Source organism: Magnolia sinica, chromosome 14 (genome assembly GCF_029962835.1).
Source record: "Magnolia sinica isolate HGM2019 chromosome 14, MsV1, whole genome shotgun sequence".
Taxonomy (NCBI): domain Eukaryota; kingdom Viridiplantae; phylum Streptophyta; class Magnoliopsida; order Magnoliales; family Magnoliaceae; genus Magnolia; species Magnolia sinica.
In genome coordinates, this window is record NC_080586.1 from 73,362,057 (window position 1) to 73,385,223 (window position 23,167).

General features: G+C 40.4%; 1 protein-coding gene across 2 annotated transcripts; it reads left to right on the top strand.

Moving 5' to 3' along the window:
* The first annotated feature begins 1,972 nt into the window (after positions 1–1,972).
* LOC131226176 (cytosolic Fe-S cluster assembly factor NBP35) lies at positions 1,973–22,957 on the top strand. Of its 2 annotated transcripts, none has more exons than XM_058221914.1 (3): positions 1,973–2,130; positions 2,242–2,343; positions 21,845–22,957. In XM_058221914.1, the coding sequence occupies exons 1-3, from the start codon at positions 2,088–2,090 to the stop codon at positions 22,759–22,761; spliced, it is 1,062 nt and encodes a 353-aa protein (XP_058077897.1). In that variant the 5' UTR covers positions 1,973–2,087; the 3' UTR covers positions 22,762–22,957. The 2 variants fall into 2 exon arrangements, with proteins under 2 accessions (XP_058077897.1, XP_058077898.1); XM_058221915.1 differs by lacking the exon at positions 1,973–2,130 and adding an exon at positions 13,606–13,796 and having other exon boundaries at positions 2,236–2,343.
* Positions 22,958–23,167: the final 210 nt, after the last annotated feature.

Sequence of the window (23,167 nt, forward strand, 5' to 3'; positions counted from 1 at the left end):
TCGAATCCTTAACTGTGTTTAACAGCTTGTAATTGAAATGCATTGGAATCCAAAGTTTTCAATTGAAAGTTTGTATTTGCAATGCATTGAAATTCCTCATGACATGAATTTGATTTGCTAAATCAACTTTAATATCTCATATTAATATATATGTAATGCATGGCGAAATATATATCTTAGCAAAAAATGATGAAATACCGGGTCTTCATTGAGCCACAAATGTGACTCATCAATCTTTTTCACTACCCATTTAGATGACCAAAGTTTGTGCATTTTGGATCAACCTATTGATGTGATTTTAGCGCTGCAGTTAATAATTGAGTTGTTTTAGGCATCATCAACGTGCCATTTGTGCAATGGATTGATAGCCCAACAATACTATTGTTACACGTGCAACTCTTTTATTGTTAAAAACATAGATGGAAAAAGTATTTTACTCCAATTACATTGAATCTTGAAAAAAATAGTAAGATTTTTAAATTTATCAAAATATGTGTATTTTATGTTTGGGGACCACGGAAGCATTCATAGATGAATATATGAGAGTAGTCCAATCGGACCAAGCAAACACAGAATACAACATAATGATTTAACTTGGAAAAACCCATGCGGGAAAAAAACCACGGCACAAAGCGACAGGTGTTTACTATGAAAGCAGAAATTACAAACATAAAAAGTCTACCCAATTCGAACAATCTCGAATCTCATCCTTGTTACATCCTTTGAAACCCCTAGACGAATTAGAAACCTTAGAAATACAACCTGTATAAATTTCTTTCCCACCATTTCATTTCCTCTTGTATGGCCTACTTTAGTTTTGAATCCTCACGACTTTTGGTAGCATGTCCAAAAATGATTGAACGGATGGATTCCTCACAAACATCAAGGTGGCCTCCACCTTACTTCCTAACGTGAGCTTCCAAATACTATTTTAAAGATTGTAAGTTATTTTCTAAGTACAATCAAACACTATATGAAATCAAAACATTTATTTAAGTTGCACCTCATATATCACCCAAACACCGTTGCAAATAGGCTCACTCCAATTAAATTAAGAGACAATTCACCATCAAATTCATTTATTATTGAAAAAAAGTAATTCCATCCTGCTTAATACCAGCAAATCCCTTGCGCTGTACACCCCCTCATGTCAAACGCAAGGTCCCGGAGCTAGGTGATACAATGGTCTGTCAATTTGCAGGCAATATTAGACATTTGATCGTAGATTTCTTCTCTCACACGGTCATCTTGCCGGCCAGTGCTATTCGGGCAGGGCCAGGGTTAGAAGAGTGGGGCCAGGACCCCGGTCCAGAGGCCTTTAAGTCCCACATTGCTTCTTGGATCTTCCACAAGTGCAGAGGCCCACCGATTCAAAGTCCACTGCTCGTAAGAACCGCGTGATCATTTCTCACCGCCATAACCCGAGAAAACGAAATAGGCAGGTGGGCTTCCGCGCATGAGGTACCACTGTCTCCACAACTTAGGTGCCGGGCTTCTGTGGCGCCCAAGAAAACTATACATCTGATCCATACCATCCTTCGTGTTCTATCCTCCGTTTTAACAGTAGAAGACAAATATCAGGCCGATCCAAAACTAGTAAGGACGAAAACGAATGGAACAATGTAAACTCATACCCAATATTTCTAAATTCACTTGGTTTGGAACCCTTGGGGATTTAAAATGGTCTTACCTTTTTTCACTGCAAATTAATCCTAGCAGTTTGCGTCTGATGAATGGACTAGATGGAATACGCACAACATTGTGGGCCCCAGAAGCAGCGGAGAAGGTTTGATAGGATGGACGTCCGCTCCTAACTATCCATTCTGGTCTGGCCCACCTGAGTTTCCTTTCGGGCTGATATTTCAACTGCATTATCCAAAATTCAAGGGCTCATCTAATGGACGGGGTGGATCTCATGTACATTCAACGTGGGACCCACGACAGCCGAGTACACCTGCAAGTTGTGGTGGCCCTGGTACATATATGCTCACCTCCGTTAGAAAAAGAAGAGCTTCTTTCTTCTGATATTTCTGTGCTGAGGAAGAAGAGAATAGTAGTTTACCGAAATAGGAGGGAAGAAGATAGAGATGGAGAACGGATATCATGAAATTCCCGAAAACGCCAACGAGCGTAAGCTATTCTATATTCACGACTATGGATTTCTCATGGGTTTTGTTCGATTCCTTTCTCTTTTTCTTTCCATTTTTCTGAAATGAAATGTCTGTTTTTTTCCCCTTTAAGATTGCCCGGGCCCTGAATCGGAGTCCGCTGGAAAATCTGACTCATGCGAAGGATGCCCAAACCAAGAAGCTTGTGCTTCCGCTCCCAAAGGCCCCGACCCAGGTCCTCATCTCTCTCTCTCTCTATTATTTTTCTTGTATATATATTAGACAGTTTCTTGTATTTTCTTTCTTGGTTTTATTGTTTCTTCTGAATTAAGCAGTATAAAATACTTGATTAATTGTAGTCTGTATAGATTCTAAAGTAATTGCCCTCTCTTCTTTCTTTCTTTCTTTTTTGTTCTTCTTTTCAATTTCTGTCAAGTGTTTTTTTCCACGCGTTTTAGGAAAATTTGCAAGCTAATAGATAGTGCCTGTTTGGATTTGGGCAAAGTTGTGTACTGACTAGCAATCAAGGTATGCCATAATGGTAATGGTGGCCGTAACGCCCCCCGCCCGTACCAACCGTTACCGTCTTTTTTAAAAAAATGTCTTGGACTGTTTTGGGCTATTACAGGACTGATACGGGATCATTACAGGCCATTTTTTTAAAGTGCAATATGTGCATCCAACTTTCTAGTTTTACTTTGTGCTCAACAAACTCTACAAGACCATGGTCTTAAAAAAAAACTTTCAAGTTCTGATTGAAAATACTAAAGTTTCTAATGACGTAAATGTCTACAAAATAATTGGAAAACTAATTTTTAAGCCAATATATTAAGTAACAAAATCTTTCTTCTTTGATAAATGTTGTTACTTGAAGAATCCTTTATATCGTATCTACATGATAAACATGCATCTAAGGTGTTTTTTTTTTCTTTTTGAAAGGTGAGAAACACATACACACCACCACCCCACGCATGCATGGGTTCTCGAACCCTTGACCTTAGAGATGAAATGCACATTGTGTACCACTGAGCCAAGAGAAGAGACCCATACATGTATTTAAGGTGTTGGCATCTATCTTGATTAAGGGTTCTTGGGAAGATAGCATCTTTTTCCCAAGGGGCTTTCGTGGTAGGTAGACAGATCTTTGATGGAGCTCTTATTGTGCATGAATGTATCGAGCAAAGATACAGATTATAAAAACTAAGGGTAATATGTAAAATAGAGCTTGGGAAGGCTTATGACAATGTAGACTGGGATTTTGTGGAATATATACTCGGAAGGTTGGGCTTTGGGGTGCCATGGAGAGGATGGATGCGGGCACGTGTTTTGTGGGTGTGAATGCCTCCCCCCCACACATGTGCGTGCGGTGGTGCCCTCACTTCCTTGGCTTTGGTTTAGATTTGTTACTGTAGCCAAAGTATGTTGTTGACTCGGGTGTAAAAATGTATTTGATTTGGAGTCGCCACTAGTCAAATGAAGCTTAAAATCTACAGCTGATTACAAACCATGGAATCGTTTAAGAGTCGGGGAATCTCACGATTTCCTAACTCAAGTGACTCCCGTAGTTGGTTTGCGACCGTAGATTCTGAGTAAGGGTCTCGATGATAGAAAAGGAAGGGATTAAGCATCTTTTTCCGCCCGCACAATGTGCAGTCTCTACTTCAAAAGATTTGCAATTTTGGGGAATTTAATGAAGTTTCGGCATTTTTATATTTGGTCGTGCTTCGCAAAACTTATAAGGGCCGGTCTAACGAAAATAAAAAAGCTATATAACCTTACATCACAGAGCCAAGCGGCTTCGGGTAGGCAAATAAAGCAAAAATGTAGTGAATAAAATAAAATGTCAACTAGCCTTGCTTCGCAGGATTTAAGATGTGTGGAGTGGGAAATAAAGTGAAAAATGAAAGAGGAAAAATAATGCCGAATGAGATAGAAAGAAATGTGGATATAGTTATTGCAATTGGAATGTGTGGAGTGGAATGCGAATTAAATTAAGATTGACAAACTCTTTGCTTTAATGACTTCTTTGATGACCGTTTTTGTCTCCTATGTCGGGTAGCATGTCGGCTCATTGGAAATCTTTAAGGCACCTTGGGCAGTACTTGCAGGTGAATTTCAACCCTCAGACCCTCTTTTTTTTTTTTCTCTTTCTACTATCTTTTTTTCCTTCTCACTCTCTGTTTCTTTCTCCTTCCATTCCTGTCTGTCTCTCCGTCTCTGTATATTTATGTATGTGTGTATTCCTTAGACCCTTGGATCCCTTATATAGGCGTTGACAGCCGAATCTGCTTCCAACGGTTGTAATACCTCTATCAACGTTGTGGGCACCCGTCCATAGTTTAGATTGATATTATATGTATATTGTATATATATAAACATAATTATTACTTTTATTTTTTTCTGCCAAATGTTTAAATACCTGTATCTTATTTGTTGTTTGTCCGTTTTCGGTAATCTTAATTTTGTTGGAAAGATAATTAGATAACCTTTCTAACAATACTAGAATCATTTTGATCGGACCCTGTTTGACGCGCCGAAAGTATGTTCGTCTAGTATATGAAATCGGTTATTTGCAATTTGACCGATGGTCTGTCTGTTTTTTATGATCTTTGGATCATTGAAAATGTCCCCTAATAAGCTTTTCAATGCAACTGAAATCACTTCAATCAGATTCTGTTTGACTAGTTTAAAATACGGCTAGAGTTTTCTGGCTTTAGTCTCTCGGTAATGCATAATTTTGATAAACGGGCTGGATCTTCCTCATCATAACCCAAATTGGAGGAAACTTAAGTTTGTTAGGAAGATCATTTGACCATCATCCGGGTTAGAAAACACTGGAGCAATATACCAGCGAGCCATGACGGCACTATTCTACAACATGATGAACAAAGAGCTGGAAGTCTATGTGGATGACATGATTGTTAAGTCCTGAAGCATCGGGGGGCATTTCAAAGACCTCAGAAATTTAAGTTTCCTCCAATCCGGGTTATGATGAGGAAGATCCGACTCGTTTATCAAAACCACGCATTACCGAGTGACTAAGGCCAAAAAAACTCTGGCCGTACTTTAAACTAATTAAACAGGATTTGATTGAAGTGATTTTAATTGCATTGAAAAGCTTATCAGGCAACGTTTCCAATGATCCTAAGATCATAAAAAATAGACCATCGGTCAAATTGCAAACAACCGATTTCATACATAGGACGAATGTACTTTCGGCACGTCAAACAGGCTCCGATCGAAATGATTCTAGTCTTATTAGAAAGATTATCTAATTATCTTTCCAACAAGATTAATATTACCGAAAACGGACAAACAATGAATAAAATACATGTATTTAAACATTTGACAGAAAAAATAAAAAGTAATAATTACATTTATAGATACACACACACACACACATCAATCTAAACTACGGGCGGACACCTACAACGCTGATCGAGGTATTATGACCGTTGGCAGTAGATTTTAGCTGTCAATGCCTATATAAAGGATCCAAGGGTTCAAGGAACACACACATACATAAATATATAGGACAGAGAGATAGACAAGAACAGAAGGAGAGAAAAAAAGAGAGTATAAAGAGAGATAAAAAATACAGAGAGGGTTTGAGGGTTAGAGTTGGGCATCGAGTCGAGTTGTATCGGATTAGGTCCAACTTGACTCGATCTGGTTTTTGCAAGTACCTGACCTGAACTCGATCCGATTCAAGACCGAATCCAGCAGGGCTAAACCGATTCCTTGCTGGCCTGACCCGAATCGAGTCTGACTCGATTAGGGAAACCGAGTCGGATCGAGTTGATTTTGTCTGGTCGATTTAGATTGGGCTGAGTCAAGCCAAGCCGAAGACGCTGGTGCTAGGAAGGAAACAAAAGAGAAATCGGGAGAGAGAGGGAGAGAAATGAGGGAAGGAGAGGAAGTCGGCTCGGGTTGTGGTGCCACACCGCGCGAGGCCGTCTGCCGAACCCAAGTTAGCAACCCAAATTCTCCTCTCACATCGGGTAGGACCTCACAACCAGGCTAGGCCCTGTTCGCTGGTCGTGCTTCAACCAGCAAGTCAGGAAGACTATTTTGCTTGCAGCTGTTACACGCCACAAAGGTTTATCTAGTGGCACCGACTCGGGTAGGGTTAGGGTTCAAGTAGAAAAAGGGTAAAGGAAAAACAAAGAAGGTAAAATCTGACTTTATACTACCCGATTCTGGATCGGATTGGACTAGATGGGATCAGATCGAGTTGCTACATGACCCGAACTCAACTCGGTTTGGCGTCAGATTCGAGTGGGTCTACTCGATTCGACCTGACCTTGGCTTTCGGTTCGGGTCGGATTGGATCTGACGAGTCGGGTCAGATCCTGCCCACCTCTACTGATGGTTGAAGTTCACCTGCAGGTGCTGCCCAAGGTGCCTTAAAGATTTCCAACAAATTGACGTACTACCTGACATATGAGACAAAAATTACAATCAAAGAAGTCATTGAAGCTAAGAGTTTGTCCATATTAATTTAATTCGTATTCCACTACACACATTCCAATTGCATTAACTATATTCACATTTCCTTCTATCTCATTCTTGCATTATTTTCCCTCTTCCATTTTTCACATTATTTACCTACCTAGAATCTTAAATCCTGCGAAGCAGAGCTAGTTGACATTTTATTTTATTCACCGCATTTTTACTTTATTTGCCTATCCGGGTCCGCTTGATACTGTGAAGTAATGCTATATAACTTTTCTATTTTCATCTACCCGACCCCCATGGGTTACGCGAAGCACGACCAAATATAAAAATGTTGAAACTCCGTTGAATCCTCAAAAATTGCAAATCTTGTGAAGTAGAGACCGCACATTGTGCGACCCAAAAAGGGTGCTTAATCCCTTATTTTTTTTATAATCGAGACCTTTACTCAGAATTTACGACCGCAGACCAACCTTGGAAGTCACTTGTGTTAGGGAATTATTAGATTCTTCGACTCCTAAGTGATTCTATGGTTTCTAGCCGGCTGTAGATTTTAAGCTTCATTTGGCTAGTGATGACTTCGAATCAAATACGTTTTTACACCCGAGTTAATAACACGCTTTGACTATACTGACAAATCAATACCAAAGCCAAGGAAGTGAGGGCACCACCGCACGTGCGTGAGGGTGGAGGCGTTCACAATGGGCAAAATAATTGGTGTTGATCGGTGGGTCCATTAATGAATTTTAAGGCTTTGGGGTTGGCCTTAATGGACAATACTTCCATAGTATGTGATGCTACTAAAGAACTGGTGCTGAATTTTTGGTGTGTCATAAGGTTTTGAGGGCTAAAGATTAATCTTTACAAAAGCAAGATGTTGGGAGGTCATGGATGATGCAAGATTGAGGTCCCTTGTAGTGGTGATGGGGTGCAAGTTTGGTTCATTGCCTCCACATATGTTGGGTTACTCTTATGTGTGGGCTGCCCATCAAACTTGCTTTGGGACCTGCTCATATCCAGGATGGGAAGAAGTCTACACGCTTGGAATTTGGAAAGGAAAATACTTGTCTATCTAGGAGAGGTTGATCCTCACTAAGGTGGCTATGGCAGTGATGTTGATGTTCTCTTTTTCTCTCTTTTGACGCCCAACTAGCGTTATAGTGAGACTTGAGAAGATCTAGCGGGACTTTCTCTGGCAGAGTGCCAAAACAAAACACATTCTATCTATTGGAAAGGTGTGTAAACCTATCGATGAAGGTGGTGTCATGCCTTTGAAAGTGATGATTGAAGTACTCTTGGGTAAGTGGATTCGGCGTTTTGCCATAGAAAAGAATGCCTTTTGGAGCTGAATTTTGGTTGAAAAATATAGGAGGTGCACGGATGATAGATGCGCACCTTTGTCTTGTAGATATGGAGCATTAGGTTGTTGGAAAGGAATTTTATCAATGGACGCCAAGGTTCTTCAAGGGTGGTGGTTCATATTAGTAATTGAAGGTCTACTAATTTTTGGTATAATGTTTGGTGTTGAGATGAAGCACTGCATGCCGTGTTCCCGATGCATGACAATTAACCGCTTTCTCTAAAAGCTCGAACTGATAGAGCGTGGCGAATCAATCCATTTATCTCATAGCCCAGGCCCCACATCTCATGAGTTAGGTACTCGGACGAACCCCCCTCGTGGGCCCCAAATCACATGGGTTCCGCCTCACACGAGCCACCCGCCTCACATGGGCTGCCCACCCCGAGTCTGCCCCTGAATCCCACAGGCCACCCCACTTGAGCTCGGTGTGAAATTGCTCCTGCATTAATTACCCCCCAGTGAGGAGTCTCAAACACGAGACCTCCCTCTTTGATACCACTTTGATGTAGGACAATTAACCACTTGCTCTAAAAGCTTGAACTAATAGGGCATGGCGAATCAATCTCTTTATCTCATATCCTAGGCCCCACATCTCATGGGTTAGGTACTTAGACGAAACCCCCTCGTGGGCCCCAAGTCACATGGGTTCCGCCTCACACAGGCCACCTACCTTGAGTGTGCCCCTGAATCCCACAGGCAACCCCACTCGAACCCGGTGTGAAAATGCCCTTGAATTAGTTCCCTCTCCTATTTATGGCGGCTACATTTATGGATGCACGAGTTGAGCCTATGAAAGTGTGGGATGCGATAGTATGGGCCTCTACCTTTATAAGGAACCCATCTGAAGAGGAAGAGACTAGGTTTTCTAATATGATGAGCATGCTAGCTTTAGTAGTCATTGATCAAGAGAGGGAGGACTTCCTGCTTTGGAAATGGGACCCATCTAAGGCGTATTCTATTAGATCTTTGGCCAAAACGCTCTCCTCTGGTGTACATCGTTAGCTCCAACATGGTGGGTTTGGAAATCTAAACCTCCCCCAAGAACGTGATCATATTCTCACAATGTATAGGTTGCGCTACTGTCGTTAATGGTTGGTGTCTATGCAATTGGAATGCGGAATCTATCAACCATCTCCTCATTCATTGCCAGTTTACGCACGAGGCATGAGCCTCGGTCCTTTAGCATTTCAACATGGCGTGGACAATGCTTAGTGCCATCCAACATCTATTCGGAACATGGGAGTATTCAACATCCTAACAAGAAGTGTAAAATATTTTGTGAGCTATGCTTCATGATGGTTCTCTTCGTGTTTTGGAAGGAACGTAACAGTTGCAATGGAATACGTGCATTTGTCCTTGAGGTTACCAATGGAGTTAGACGCCTTGTTTGTTCTAGGGTGGAAGGGACAATTATTGTTTGTCCTGTTTCGGTAGTTTCATGCATCTCATTTGATCGGCTGTTTGGTTTTTGTGTTTTGGCCTTTGGGCTCTTCTTTTTTAATAAAAAACTGAAGAGAAGAAAAAGAAAAAGAAAAAGAAAACACCTTTGCCTTAGACCCATAGAGTTAGGAACACCATAATCTAGTTAGGAACATCGTTTAAAAGTTTTGCTAATAAAAGACAACAATGATCCATCGATTAAATGCACCACCATACATGCATACATCCATACATGCATGCATACATATATACATCTACCCATACATCCATCCATCCATACATGTAAGAAATAACATATGAAACCACTTAATTGCTTAAATAAACATATTTTTCTTATATTTTTAATGTTTGAAAAATATAAACATAAATTTTGTTTGAAGAAAGGAAAATTTTGGTATCAACCAACAGTCATGAATATATAAACTTCTACATCAATCAACACTCATCAACATCTATTTTCAAAATAAACATATATAATTTTTTTATTTTAAATAATTAAAAAACAATTGTTTTGAAAAAGGAAAACTTGTGGCCTATTGATAGATCAGCCACCACTTATGAATATATCAAATTTTCTCACTTGCAATAGAAAATTCCTCATCTTTTTCTCACATTGGAGTTTCAGCTTGTTTCCGCTCTTGAGTTGCAATTTCGCCCACAAATCCTAGATTTGATTTCAAACACTTCAAGAGGAATAGTTTAAACAATCATAGGAAGAGATCCCCCAATTCTTTTTTCCCTACAAAATATGTTTTTTTTTGGGTGAAAATTTCCAAATTTCTCTCAAATTTCTGGGTATTTATGCAGGAAGTTTCAATATTGATGATACTATTAATGTTATCATCAATACCATGTATTTATACTAAAGGGGTTTATGTGATATCCCTCATCATCCAAATTACTGTGCAATGTCGGCAATATTATCTATTATATTGTCAATGTGGTGTAAATTTTCTTTTAAATACCTGTGATCTGTATCGTTGACTTGGCGATACAGATAATATTGCCACTGTTATTAATAATATTAGCAATATCTGGAACACCGGTTTTATCACATGATTTATCATCATATCTACACTATATTAAAAGTCGAAATAATTTTCAGGCTTTTATATATATATATTTTAAATCATATATTTTTTCCAGCTTAGATAGATGATGGCGATGGCGATGGTGATGATTTTTCAAGTACTTCTACTTGACTAAAATATGCTATAAATCTACAATATGAAACTAGTACTTCACTAAATACCCCCATAAAGCTACGCGTAGCCTTTGAATGTTCATATATCTTCTGCCTATTTGATTTGTGGACTGTGTTGAGTTTTTTGGGCCAATCCATACCCATAGTGGGGTGTATCTGATGGATTGATGGACTGTTCCATATATGTGTCATGTTGGTATGTGCGGAGAGGCGTGTTGGTGTGGGGGTAGGGTTGTGGTTGCAGCCTGTGCATCTGCACATTAGGGTCTATCTAATGGAAAGATAGGATGTTCTACGCATGTGCCGTAGACTCTAGGGGGTAAGTGCCATGCTTTCAGGCATTCAAACCCTTCCATTAGTGGGTCCAAAGATAGGTGGTTAAGAATAGTTCAGCAATTGTTGAGAGAAAGGCAAAAAGATTGGACAGCTAGGATACTGTATTTTGGTTGATTTTTTCTGGCACCACTCATCCAATTGGGCACATCATTTAAACAGTCAGGATCAAAGTCAGGATCAACAAAACATTTGCCTGTTTGTACAGTCAGTGCATTGAAACATTAGTCCCTCATAAGCTCTTTAACCCTAGACCCTTACATATCGAACCGACTTTAGGCATGATTTTGTTAGGATTAAACCATGCCCATGATAATCTTCAAAGAATAACTCTCCACAAAAATAGGATCAGATCCAAACTGCCTATAATGAATCAATCCATATCCAAGAGCATAAAGTTTGCATAACCATTTGAATTTCTTATTAGTCCCCCGCCCGACACCATGCCCTGATTAGTGATTACCCCTTGAAGCATTTAACTTTAAGAAACCCAATATTGGCTCAAGTCCATTTCACCACAACTATTTTTTCACCTTCACTATTTTGATAAAAACATGAAGAGAAGAAATGACCAAATAATCAATGAAGGGGCCTTCTTGACTGAAAACCATATTCTTTGACAAAACTGAGAGCCACACACAAATGCGCTGAATATTTCTGTACATAAGATTGTTGGTTCGCACACCTACCAAGGTTCCTCTCTTTCCATATTTCCCAAACATACTGGGATGATATCAATCATCCACTCTCTGAGAGGAAGGGAAAGCTGCTGTAAACCAATCTCTGCGTTACGATCAGGGGAGGAATTTTCACCAACATGCACAGTACAAGGAGATGAATGGTAGCTCCAGATTTAGATGGGCCAACTCCCCATTTAAGAAACATGCGATGCCAATAGTTCCTGGTGCTGATTGGAACAATGACAACTTGAAACAATACGAATTCCCAAATGCTGAATATGCAGATCCACATACTGATGGGGACATCATGTGCACGCACGCCGGCCCCCCACTCACGTACGCAAGGAGAGGGAGGGCCCCACCATCGATCTGGCTTGATGATGACGTCCAGGGAGGGCCTCGCAGTTAGAAGACGGAGTTTGGGTTCATTGGAGTGGGCCTGATAATCAAGTAAAACCCATCATGGGATCTCATGATCGGGGCCCACTAGTCGGATTAAATTTATATTTTAGGTTTTATTTATTTATGTTATTTAGAACATCATGAACGCTTTAGATTTTTTTTGATTGGTTTTTATTTTGGTTTACTTCATCCCCAAGTAATAGGTTGCGCACATGGCGCGAGTTTTGGGGTATATGGTTTTCTTATAAATAGGCACCTATTGTAGTTCTTTTGATTAATTGAAGTTTAATAAAAATTCTTACAAGTTTTTTTTTTCTATTCTCTGAGTTTCTGAGCTGTGGAAAAATTCAAGTGGGTGCGAAGCCCTCCCTTTTCGAAGGGCTAACTACCGTGGTACGAAGCCACATCCATCCCCATCCGCCCCTACCCTCTTCCATCCATATATCTCACCTCCTACAGCCATCCTCACCTCGAATCCATCAGTTTTGCAGCGGATCTTCTCCCTACAGCCAGTTTTCAAAATTTAGCCCTGCAGGAGGGATGAAACTTTGGCAGAGCACCGCGCACAGCCCGTAGCTCGGATCGCCTTGAAACATTGGGGGTTTGGAGCCCACCCTTAGCCGACCAGGGCCAAGGAGGTTGTTTGGGGAATCGGGCCCTGCTCGCACATGCGGCCAGCCTCGTGCGCCAAGCCCTGGCGCTGTCCGCTCGCGAGAATTGTCTCCCAGTTTAAGTTTTCTCTTATTTTCCCTTTTTCATACCTATTTTCATAAACCCTAACCCTAGATTGCATTACCCTTAATTTATTTGCCCATTTTTTTCATCCTTGGGTTCCTTGAGTTGAAATTAGTGAATCCCTTGGATTAGGGACTGATTACTATGCATGTGTGGATGATTATTTCTTATCTTTAAGTATCGTTTAGTTCATAATTTTTATTGATCCAACCCTAACATGTGTAGGCCTAGACCCACATAGATTCCCCTTAATTAAATGTTTGGGCTTTCATGTGGGATATGGAATTTGTGTAATTGTTTCTGAACTAACGTGATCTTAAGCCTGAAATCCCGCACATCATATTTGAATTTCATGTCCTACATCACATACACTCTTTCTTCCATCATTGCTCTCCAAAAAACCAAAAAAAGAACTTGAAATTTTGAGATGTAATACCTTATACCACACCCATTTGGTGTCTTCTACTGTTGAGAATGAGCACAAAGAATGTCCCATGCAAGCTACAACAATTATGCCATTCGATTCAGGCTTCCAAACAAACTTATCTGGCTGATTTAAAATACAAATTCCTCATCTTGCCAAGTCTTGGACTTTGATCATTTGCATATGAATCTCTTGGATGTCTTGTGATGCAGGACGCATGCATGTGGTTAAATGGTGAAGTGAGATCAATTAGCAAATTAAATAAAATAATCAAAATAAAAATAACGCCAAAATCATCAAATATCTCAAGAATCCAACATTACGTCATTTGTGATCATTGAATACTAGAAATTATGATCTAATGGATGTGAGAACACCCAAATAGCATATGAATAAGCCTATTTCAAATGGGATGAACTATTATTACCAACCTCCTAATAAATCAAGAGTTTCTGGCTAGGCAGATGGCTGGACTCTCGATTAAGGAGAGTGAGGAGGCTCTTTTCTCTGGAAAAGGGAAGAAGAGGCCTCAATGTCGATCATAAGAAGAAGCAGCAGCAGCAAGGCCACCCCTCACCTCCTCCATGAGGATGATCCACTGGATTCATTGCAACACCATGAAGGCACGAACAATGGGGCGCCTACCTAACAAGAGGTATATGATAGATCTTTATCTTTAGATAGTGAATGGAGTTCTTCCATTCTATCCTATTCATTGGTACTGGTCATTGATACTAGAAAAATCGTCTCATTTGTCCTAGCTCATGATCTGAATGAGTTCTACGGTTTGTTCAATTAGAATGTATGCTAACCTAGAGTTCAATGAATTTTGGGAAAAGGTGAAATTATGGTTTAGATAGTTCAATTGGCTTAGAGATTTTGGGGATTGGGCTTTACTCGAGGGGAATTAGGGATTTGAGTGGTTGGAGGATTTGAGTTTTAGGTTAATTAAGGAAATTGGGATTCTACGGTTTGGAAGATTTGGGAAAATTGGGTAGTAGGGAATCTAAGGTTAGGGTTTTAAAAAGGGATTTAGGGGTTTTGATGTGGGGTAAGAAATCATCCAAAAGGGAAAAGGGTTGGACCGTATGACCAGCCTAGGGGCTTGCATGTGTGGCCGTACGGTCATACGTGTGGGTCATTGGCTATGGTTTTAGGGTCATCAATGGTTGGGTTTGGTTAGGGTTGAAGTTGGATAATGAAAAGTTGAAGAAAAAATGATTTGGATGGTTTTGAATGGGAAGGGAAGAAGAAAGATGAAGTTTTAAGAAAATACCTCTTTTGGATAGAAGGGAGATAATAGATGAAAAACCTTGCAAGTCACACATGCGTTGAATGGGGAATGGAATCACGGCACACCCAAGCTCCAAATCACATGGAGTATTCTTCAAATCACATGAAGAAGAGAAAACACAAAGTTCATTTTTCAAAATAAAGGCATTAGGGCTCCCCCCCCCACTTTTTTTTTTTCTTTCTCATTTACAATATTGGAAAGAGACTTCTACAAAAAACCTCTCTTAGGAAAGAATTCTCATAAAAAAACTATCTAAGGTAAAACATAAAATAGTCTAAAAATAATAAAATAAATGACAAAAACTACTCAAAACAACTATTCGTGGCCAATGGGGTGGTCCATGATCAAGATTGATCCAACAGTCCATCGTGCGCGATCCAACGGCCCGATCGATGCGTGCACTCAATCCAATGCCCATACTCTTAAAAAATGCAGCCCACACATTTTCCTAGTGTAGGGTCTTCGAAGATGCATCAAATGCATGTGGGGTCTTCAAAATATCCACTCGGCCTACTCGGGCCCACGTAGTGGTCATCTATCAAGAGGGAAACTGGTGATAATCTCTTCCTCCTCTGGTAGATGCTAAATGGTGCTATGATGTCCTCATCGTCTTGCTTAGCATACTCAAACAACGGAACATACCCCATGAACAATCCTATGACATGCGGATATTGCCATTTCCTTTTAATCAGACACATTTGTTACAAAACAACCCCACCAATTCCCTCAATTTTCTCTATGCTCAAGAAGAGCCCGCTGATACCACCAAGGAAGACTGCATAGATAAAGAAATTTTAGTCGTCAAAAATGGGCCCATAAACTATAAGTGGTAACTGGTATATAAGTTCCATAACATTTTTAGTCGAAAAGTATTCCCCACATCTGCTAGTCTTTGAATACCCAGAGCATCTTCTGCTGATGGCTTGCAAATGTGATCCCATCCTGCCCAATGGAATTTCCATCCAAATTCATTCTCACCCTAATAATCACAAATATGTTTTCAATGGATGAAAGAATCCCTATCGGAACAGTAAAAGCAGATAGTATGTCGGCAAACTACACAGAACATGCTTTAGCAGAATAATGTTACTACTGAAAGAGAGGCTTGCTTTTCCATCCTTAAACACATTTAATCACTCTTATCAACCAGCCCTGAAAAGAATTCATTTTTCAGCCACTTGTCTATAGCGTCATATCCTGATACTTGATCGGCCGCTTCTTCCTAGTAAAACCTTTCTATAACACTTCCACAGGCTGATGAGGCTTTGTTGGATAAAACATAGCAACTCTTGTGTCTTTATTTACAAGCTGGCCAGAAACAGATTCATAAGAGTCCAGAAGATCCACAATCACACTCAAGAAACTCTTAGACCCATTTGAATGATAGTATCATCTGCGAAGAGCAAAGGAGAGATTGGAGTACAGTTCCTGCTAACCCTGAAATACTGATTTACTTCCACTTTCAAACAAAAAGATGGTAATCCCCTCTCAGAACTTTTTCAGCAGCAATAAATAAAGCTGGGGAAAGAGGATTTACCTTGTCTGTGAAAGTATTTTGGATTGAATGTCCTCATTGTGAGGTTCCTCTGTTTATAGAAACTCTAGGCTAATTACAAGGCTGAATTGCAGCCATTAACATCAATCTAGGCTAACAAACAAGGAAACAATAACTGTACAAGATATATACAATCAGTAACTGTACAAGATTGACACAATCATGCCATAATTAGAGGACCTAATTATAGCTAAATATATGCTTATGCCGTCCCTGCTGTCCCTGCTAAATATATGCTGTTGTCCTGATTATGGCTAAATGTATGCTGTCCCTGCTAAATATATGCTGCTGTCCTGATTATGCTGTCCCTGCTAAATATATGCTGTTGTCCTGATTATGGCTAAATGTATGCTGTCCCTGCTAAATATATGCTGCTGTCCTGATTATGCTGTCCCTGCTGTCCCTGTTAAAAATATGCTGTTGTCCTGATTATGGCTAAATGTATACTGTCCCTGCTGTCCCTGCTAAATATATGCTGTCCTGATTGATAGTCTGAACCCTATTGAAGATTTAAGATAACCATATATCTTCCTTCGAGAAACACTACTTGTTTAGGAGTGTTGGTGTTATGAGCATGTGGCCCTGCTCATAACACCAACAAGGAGAAATGATCTTAGGGAGGATAAAACCAAGTATAATAGCAAACACCTTTCTGATGATTTATACACAATTGCTGAGACTTATGGGCCTGGAGCCCGAGAATGTAGAGGGAGATGCCAATATACCTGAAGTTCATCCTTCCAAAATAACCAAATTCTAGTGACCTCCCTTCACAGCGCTAAGCAAACATGCCTACCATTCTTTGATAACTTCTATTCATTTTGGAAAACATTCACCACGGGCTCTGTCACAGCAACAAAATTTGTATTGGCTGATCAACATTTTCAGTCTATGAAGAGATGAGGAATTACCAATTCCTCGAATATTCCAGCACATGCCTGCAATCGTGATAATGGAAGGGGTTTTGATGAATCTGCGACTCTTCTGGATCTTCTGTGAGTGATTAAAGTACCTCTCCCTCTTGTCAATGATGATATGATTTGAGCTATTGAGGGATCATCTTCCTCTTTGTTCATTGTGTCCTGATTATTAAATGAATCCAGTCCTTTATTGACAACTGCATTCAACAATTCATTCAAGACTTTCAACTGATTAACTGATCTATGCTGCAATGACTATGAAAATTGCTGCTTGTCAGGTAACAGATCCTCACGTGTAATGCTCTTTCCTCCTAGATAGACCATCAACAGGTCTGGGTTGATGTTTTGTCCAGAGAAGACCTCTAGATTTGTCCTATTCTTCATCATCAGAATGCTGAGCTTCAAATGAATCTCTATTTTCATTATGATTAACAATAGTCTTTGGTAAATCAACTAATGCTGTTCTCCAACAATGCAATTTGCCAATTTTCCTTCTCCAATCAATTAACACCCAAAGCACCCCCAATCTCAGCATTACTTTGAGATGCCCGAGGACCAAGTTTTATCCTCATTTCATTCAATTGGCGATCCTGACCCTCCTCATGAACAAGGGCTTGATCACGATCCTTTACAATTTCGTCACTGGCTTCCAAAGTCTTCTCCTTTAAAGCATAATCCTGACCATGCTGAATGATCTCATTTCCATGTTGCATTTGCCCCTTTTGAATGAAAAAAATTTAACTGTCCATTGTCTTGTCGTTATCTGATTCCCATGCACACCCTTTGAGTTTTGCTTTGTTGTTGTTGTTTTTACCCTCAGCCCTCGACTTATTTCTTTCCTCAAATATACACTTCTGAACAGCATGTCTTCTGAATTCTGCATCGAGTGCAGAACATGTGAATGAAAATATAAAGGAACTTCATCTGTTGAGATCTTGGCTCCATCTAGAGCTTTCTTCTCCAAATTAATCTCCACACAAGCCCTTGCCATGTCATTTTTTATGCTATCACAGCAGATTGATCAATTTTCAAAACTGTTCCTAATGCACCAGTTTCTGTACTCATTCTCGCAAAATAATGTTTTATGCCACAAGTTTCCATACTAAATGATTCTGTTTTATAAGGATCCTGGGTGATCTCAAGGGGATCCCAAAGGATTTATCGCCTAGTGTGTGGATGGATGGATGCATGCCAACGTCCCCAAACCTTTTGAATGACACGTGTTATGCCCAATCATTGACCAGGACGGTTCATTCAATAGTACCATTGGGAGCAAGCCATGGTGCAAGAATCACGCTGATTGATGATCCCAACCCTTTGAATGGGGGCCAATTTATTACAATTGTCCATTGTTTATGAGCCATAGATCACATGGCTAGAATCATCAAACCAAAGTGCTACTTTGGAATCATCGCAATACAACATGGGATCTATCAAATAGATGTTTCAACATGATGATTGGACCTATTTTGTTTATCCGCTCACTCTTTACTGTCCATTTCCATGCCATTGGTCAAATGTTTAGGATTTCAACAGGGAAAAAAGAAGTTTAGGATCATCCTATTAGTGTGATTTTTGCACTATGGCTTGCTCTTAATTTTATGAATGAATGAACAGTTCAATTGGACGATATGTCACCCCTGTTTCATTTAAAAGCTATGGGGACATTGCTAACTTCCTCATGAAGGTGTGGCAATTAGCAAAATCACATACATATATACATATAAATACACTCACAAATATACATACACACATACACACATACAGGGTTTTGTTAACTTCCCTGTGTTCATGTGGACATTAGCAACATTCTCAAACCTTTTAAACGGCACATGGGGTGACCTATAGTCAATCTGAATAATTTATTCATTCATATAACTAGGAGCAAGCCATGGTGCAAGACTCATGTAGATCGGATGATCCTAACCCTTTGAGGGCCAATTTTTTACAACTGACCATTGTTTACGAGCCATAAATCACATGGGCCAATTTGTTACAACGACTGTTGTTTACGAGCCATAAATCACATGGTTAGAATGGTCAAATCAAAGTTTCACTATAGAATCATAAGAAATACAAAATGAGATCTATTAACTAGATGTTTCAAGATGATGATTGGACCTATTTTGTTTCTCTAGTCAATCTTTACTTCCATTTTCATGCTGTTGATCGAAAACTTAGGATCACCAAATTGGCATGATTTTTCCACCATGGCTTGCTACTAGCTGTATGCATGCATGAATGGTTCGGATTGACAATAGGTCACACTGTGTTCCATTTAAAAGGTTTGGGGACATTGCTAACATCCCCATGTAGGTGGGGACGTTAACAAAACCCATATATATGTATGTATTATATAATGATTTTGATTGAAAGCTCAAAATGAAAACACAACGAGAAAACAAAAGGGGTGATGAGAAATCATCCCAAAAGCATCCTTACATAATGAGCATCATCACTCCCCCAAAATACTCAAAATCTATTCCCAATTACATCCCTTGAAAATGAGAATTCCCAGAAGCCCATAGAATCATTCTTCTTTTTCCCCTTTTGAGTGTCTTGAGTGGACCACCATACAAGCAGTTGAATGAATTATGAGTCCAAAAAGCAGGCCCCACACATGCCAAACCTAGATTGTGTATCAATCATGCTCCGCTGTAGAGGATCTGGTCAGGTGTGGTTGGGTCAAGGGAGGGCCCAAACTGAACCATTTAAGAATTAGGTCAGAATTTTGGACCCACACCCAACCCATTAAAAATTTGCTCGGTCTCCATCCAAGTAAAAAATAGCTGACCCACTAGTTTAATTGTCGGGTTTGGGACCTGACCTATTTATCACATGGATTGGGCGGAGGGTCGGTTATAAAAATTACAATTAAGCTTTCACATGATTAATGTTCCAAACCATCCAATTAGTTTTGATTGTAAAAAATTAAAATAGCCACTTGTCCAAATTCAATAGGTAAAATTAGATGGTTAGTGTTGATGCAGCTACAAAACCCTACCTGAGTGCTAGAGCCTCTTCTACTCTAATTTTGGTGTTGTCACTAACCAATTTAGTTTGTTTCAAGGATGACTATAACTCTTATTTTCTTCTCCAGAAATTAAGAGAATGAGTGTCTCAATTCTTGGAGAATAATCTTGGTGTGAGGACCTTGGTGATGGAGTAGGAAGGGGCTAGGCACCCTACTCCACTTGGGAGAACACATTCTCTAACACGGGGGTGTGAGATTTCCTGACTTGGAATTTCAACAAATAGGAAATTGGCCTGAAATAAAAGAAAAGAACAACAAAATTGGAAATCTGGTAAGAGGATGGAGAAGAGAGAAGGGAGGAATGGGGAATACGGTGGAGGTTGAAACTTGAAACATCTTTCTCCATTCCCTAGAATGCCTTGATCTTTGAATTGAGCTTGGAATTGGTCTTATTCTCCTTGGTAGAATCCTAAAAGCTTGTCAAGAGGAGGGTATTGCCTAACTTGAACTTCTAGGAGGAATGAGAAAGGAAGAAGAACCGGAGAACACTTCTCCTTCCAAAGGTTTCTGGAGGCTTGGCTCACCATTCTGAGTACAGCCATACTCTTTTGCCTTAAGGGAGAAGTGCTTCCCAAGTTCTTGGCTTTGACTCAAATTCTCCTTCTCCATTAGAGTTGCAGAAGTATGAAGATTTGGACCTAGGAGGGACTATGGGGACTTAGAATATTGGAGAGGCAAGACCCCTTTCATAGAGAAATAGGCCTCTATTTATAGAGAAGGTGAGTGGCAGATTTGCAATTTGAGCGGTGGTAGGTGTTTTAAAAGGTAGCGAGTTATTGGATGGGTGAAAAAAGTGGCATCATCTCCCTTGCAATTGGGTGGTTAGGGGGTAGTTTTGTAAAAAGATGATAGGTTGGGGTCAAACTAAGGCTCCTAGACGTATTTTGATAAATGAAGGGTCAAAGAGTCAGAAGGAATTTGGAAATTGCATTTTGGATTTCTGTGCAAGGGCAGTGGTCATTTCACAAATTGTTTCCTACACACCCTCCGGCCTGCAGCTTTTGGTTTTTCAATCGTATCTTGGTGCTAAGTGTCAGATTTGGGTGTTCTATAGCTTAGTGGAAAGCTAACTTGATGTGCTTAGGTTGGGTATGGGTGAAATTCTGCAAATTGGAGATTCAGATGGATGCAAGACTCTCCTCAACGATGGTTGAGTTAATTAGCTTAAGCACTTGCATTGTGTGCGGTGTCTACAATTATAGGCAATTAGTATAATTTTTGGCATATTATCCATTGACAATGGGCCTCACAATTTGCACCGGTCTAGATTGTCACAAGTAGTGGATGAGTAACTATGTTTAGAAAAAAAATGTGGTGAACCATTGCTTTAGTCTGAGCCCAAAAGAAAACTAAAGACGTGCATTCTTAATCAACTTTTTTTTGGGGGGGGGGGGGGGGGAGGTGTGTTTCGGGTCGGGTTGATTTTTGAGAGGATGGAGACCCAACCCATTTAGTAATTTGGGTTGAAGTTTGGGATCCAAACCCACCCCATGGCTCTAAATTTTGGAGCCAGACCTGTCAGTTGTTGGGTTGCATCCAGTGACCATCGGGTTGACCTGACCCATTTACACCCCGACATGATGAATATGCCTTGATCCAAAGATTAGGTTAGTCCCCTCAACAAATGGGTTACACAGGCACAAAACTATGGACCCATAGACAAGGAATATGGATCATTGATCATTTTCCCCTGATCAACATCATTATCCTGTGCGATTTTCAAGACATTCTCTCACGTGCAACACGTGCATTTTATTAGTATCCTAAATCGTAAATATGTGGTATGGGATAGTGTGTTAAGTACATTATACATATATCTGCATAACACCAGTTTTTAGTATCATAAGGTAATGTGTCATTCCATTAGTCATCTCATCCATGGCCGTTTTAATGTTTGCAGACTTGGTTGCAATAGCAGAGAGGATGGCTTCTGTGAAACACAAGATACTGGTTTTATCCGGTAAGGGCGGGGTTGGCAAGAGCACATTCTCAGCCCAACTCTCTTTTGCGTTAGCTGGAATGGATTACCAGGTTGGCCTTCTCGACATTGACATCTGTGGACCCAGCATTCCAAAGATGCTTGGCCTAGAAGGCCAAGATATTCACCAAAGTAATCTTGGGTGGTCACCTGTCTACGTCGAGTCCAACCTTGGAGTTATGTCCATCGGGTTCATGCTTCCAGACCCAGATGAAGCTGTCATTTGGAGGGGGCCTCGCAAGAATGGAATCATCAAGCAGTTCTTAAAGGACGTGTACTGGGGCGAGCTCGACTACCTTGTGGTTGATGCACCCCCTGGGACGTCTGATGAGCACATATCCATAGTCCAGTTTCTACAGGCGTCCGGCATCGATGGTGCGATCATTGTTACCACCCCACAGCAAGTGTCTCTGATTGATGTGCGCAAGGAGGTCAATTTTTGCAAAAAGGTTGGAATTCCAGTTTTAGGTGTTGTTGAGAACATGAGTGGGTTGCGGCTGCCCATTGCTGATTTCAAGTTCATGAAGGTGACGGAGACCGGAGATGAAACAGATGCTACGGTGTGGGCCTTGAACTATATAAAAGCCAACGCACCGGAGCTGCTATCTGTTGTCGCTTGTAGCGAAGTGTTTGATAGTAGTGGAGGTGGGGCCATGAAGATGTGTATGGAAATGTGCGTCCCATTTCTTGGCAAGGTGCCGATGGACCCGCAGCTGGGCAAGGCAGCAGAGGAAGGTAGGTCATGCTTTGTCGACCAGAAATGCAGTGCTAGCGCGCCTGCTCTACGGAGAATCGTAGAGAAACTGGCAACTGCTCAACAGTCTCAAGAACCTCAATAGATGCATATGCAATTCGGTCACCTTCCTACAGAACAAGTGAGTTCATTTCCTTTTTTTTTGTAATATACACCCCTTTGTTTGTTCACAAGTTCGTTTTAATTTTATTGCTTGTATACAGATGATAAATGTGTAAGCTCTTTTGTGACTTTGATGCCTCTCTAAATCTTACCCTCACGAATACTGTTACTATGGACAACTCCCCCATGGATTCAGTGTGCCAACACTTGCAACATACAGGTTTTTCATGGACACAGATTGGGTACTACCCCCCTGCCCATCTCCAGCTAGGAACAGATGGGGATCTGAGGGGCCACCGTGATGTATCGGTTTTATCCGCACCATCCATCCATTTTTCCATATCATTTTAGGCCATGAGCCCAAAAATGAGGCAGATATATGGCTCAAT

Bases quoted from the DNA above. Each gene is read 5' to 3' on its own strand.
- LOC131226176 (XM_058221914.1), top strand. From the start codon at position 2,088: ATGGAGAACGGATATCATGAAATTCCCGAAAACGCCAACGAGC. The intron at 2,131-2,241 runs GTAAGCTATTCT...TTCCCCTTTAAG, and splicing joins TCCCGAAAACGCCAACGAGC to ATTGCCCGGGCCCTGAATCG. The intron at 2,344-21,844 runs GTCCTCATCTCT...TAATGTTTGCAG, and splicing joins TCCCAAAGGCCCCGACCCAG to ACTTGGTTGCAATAGCAGAG.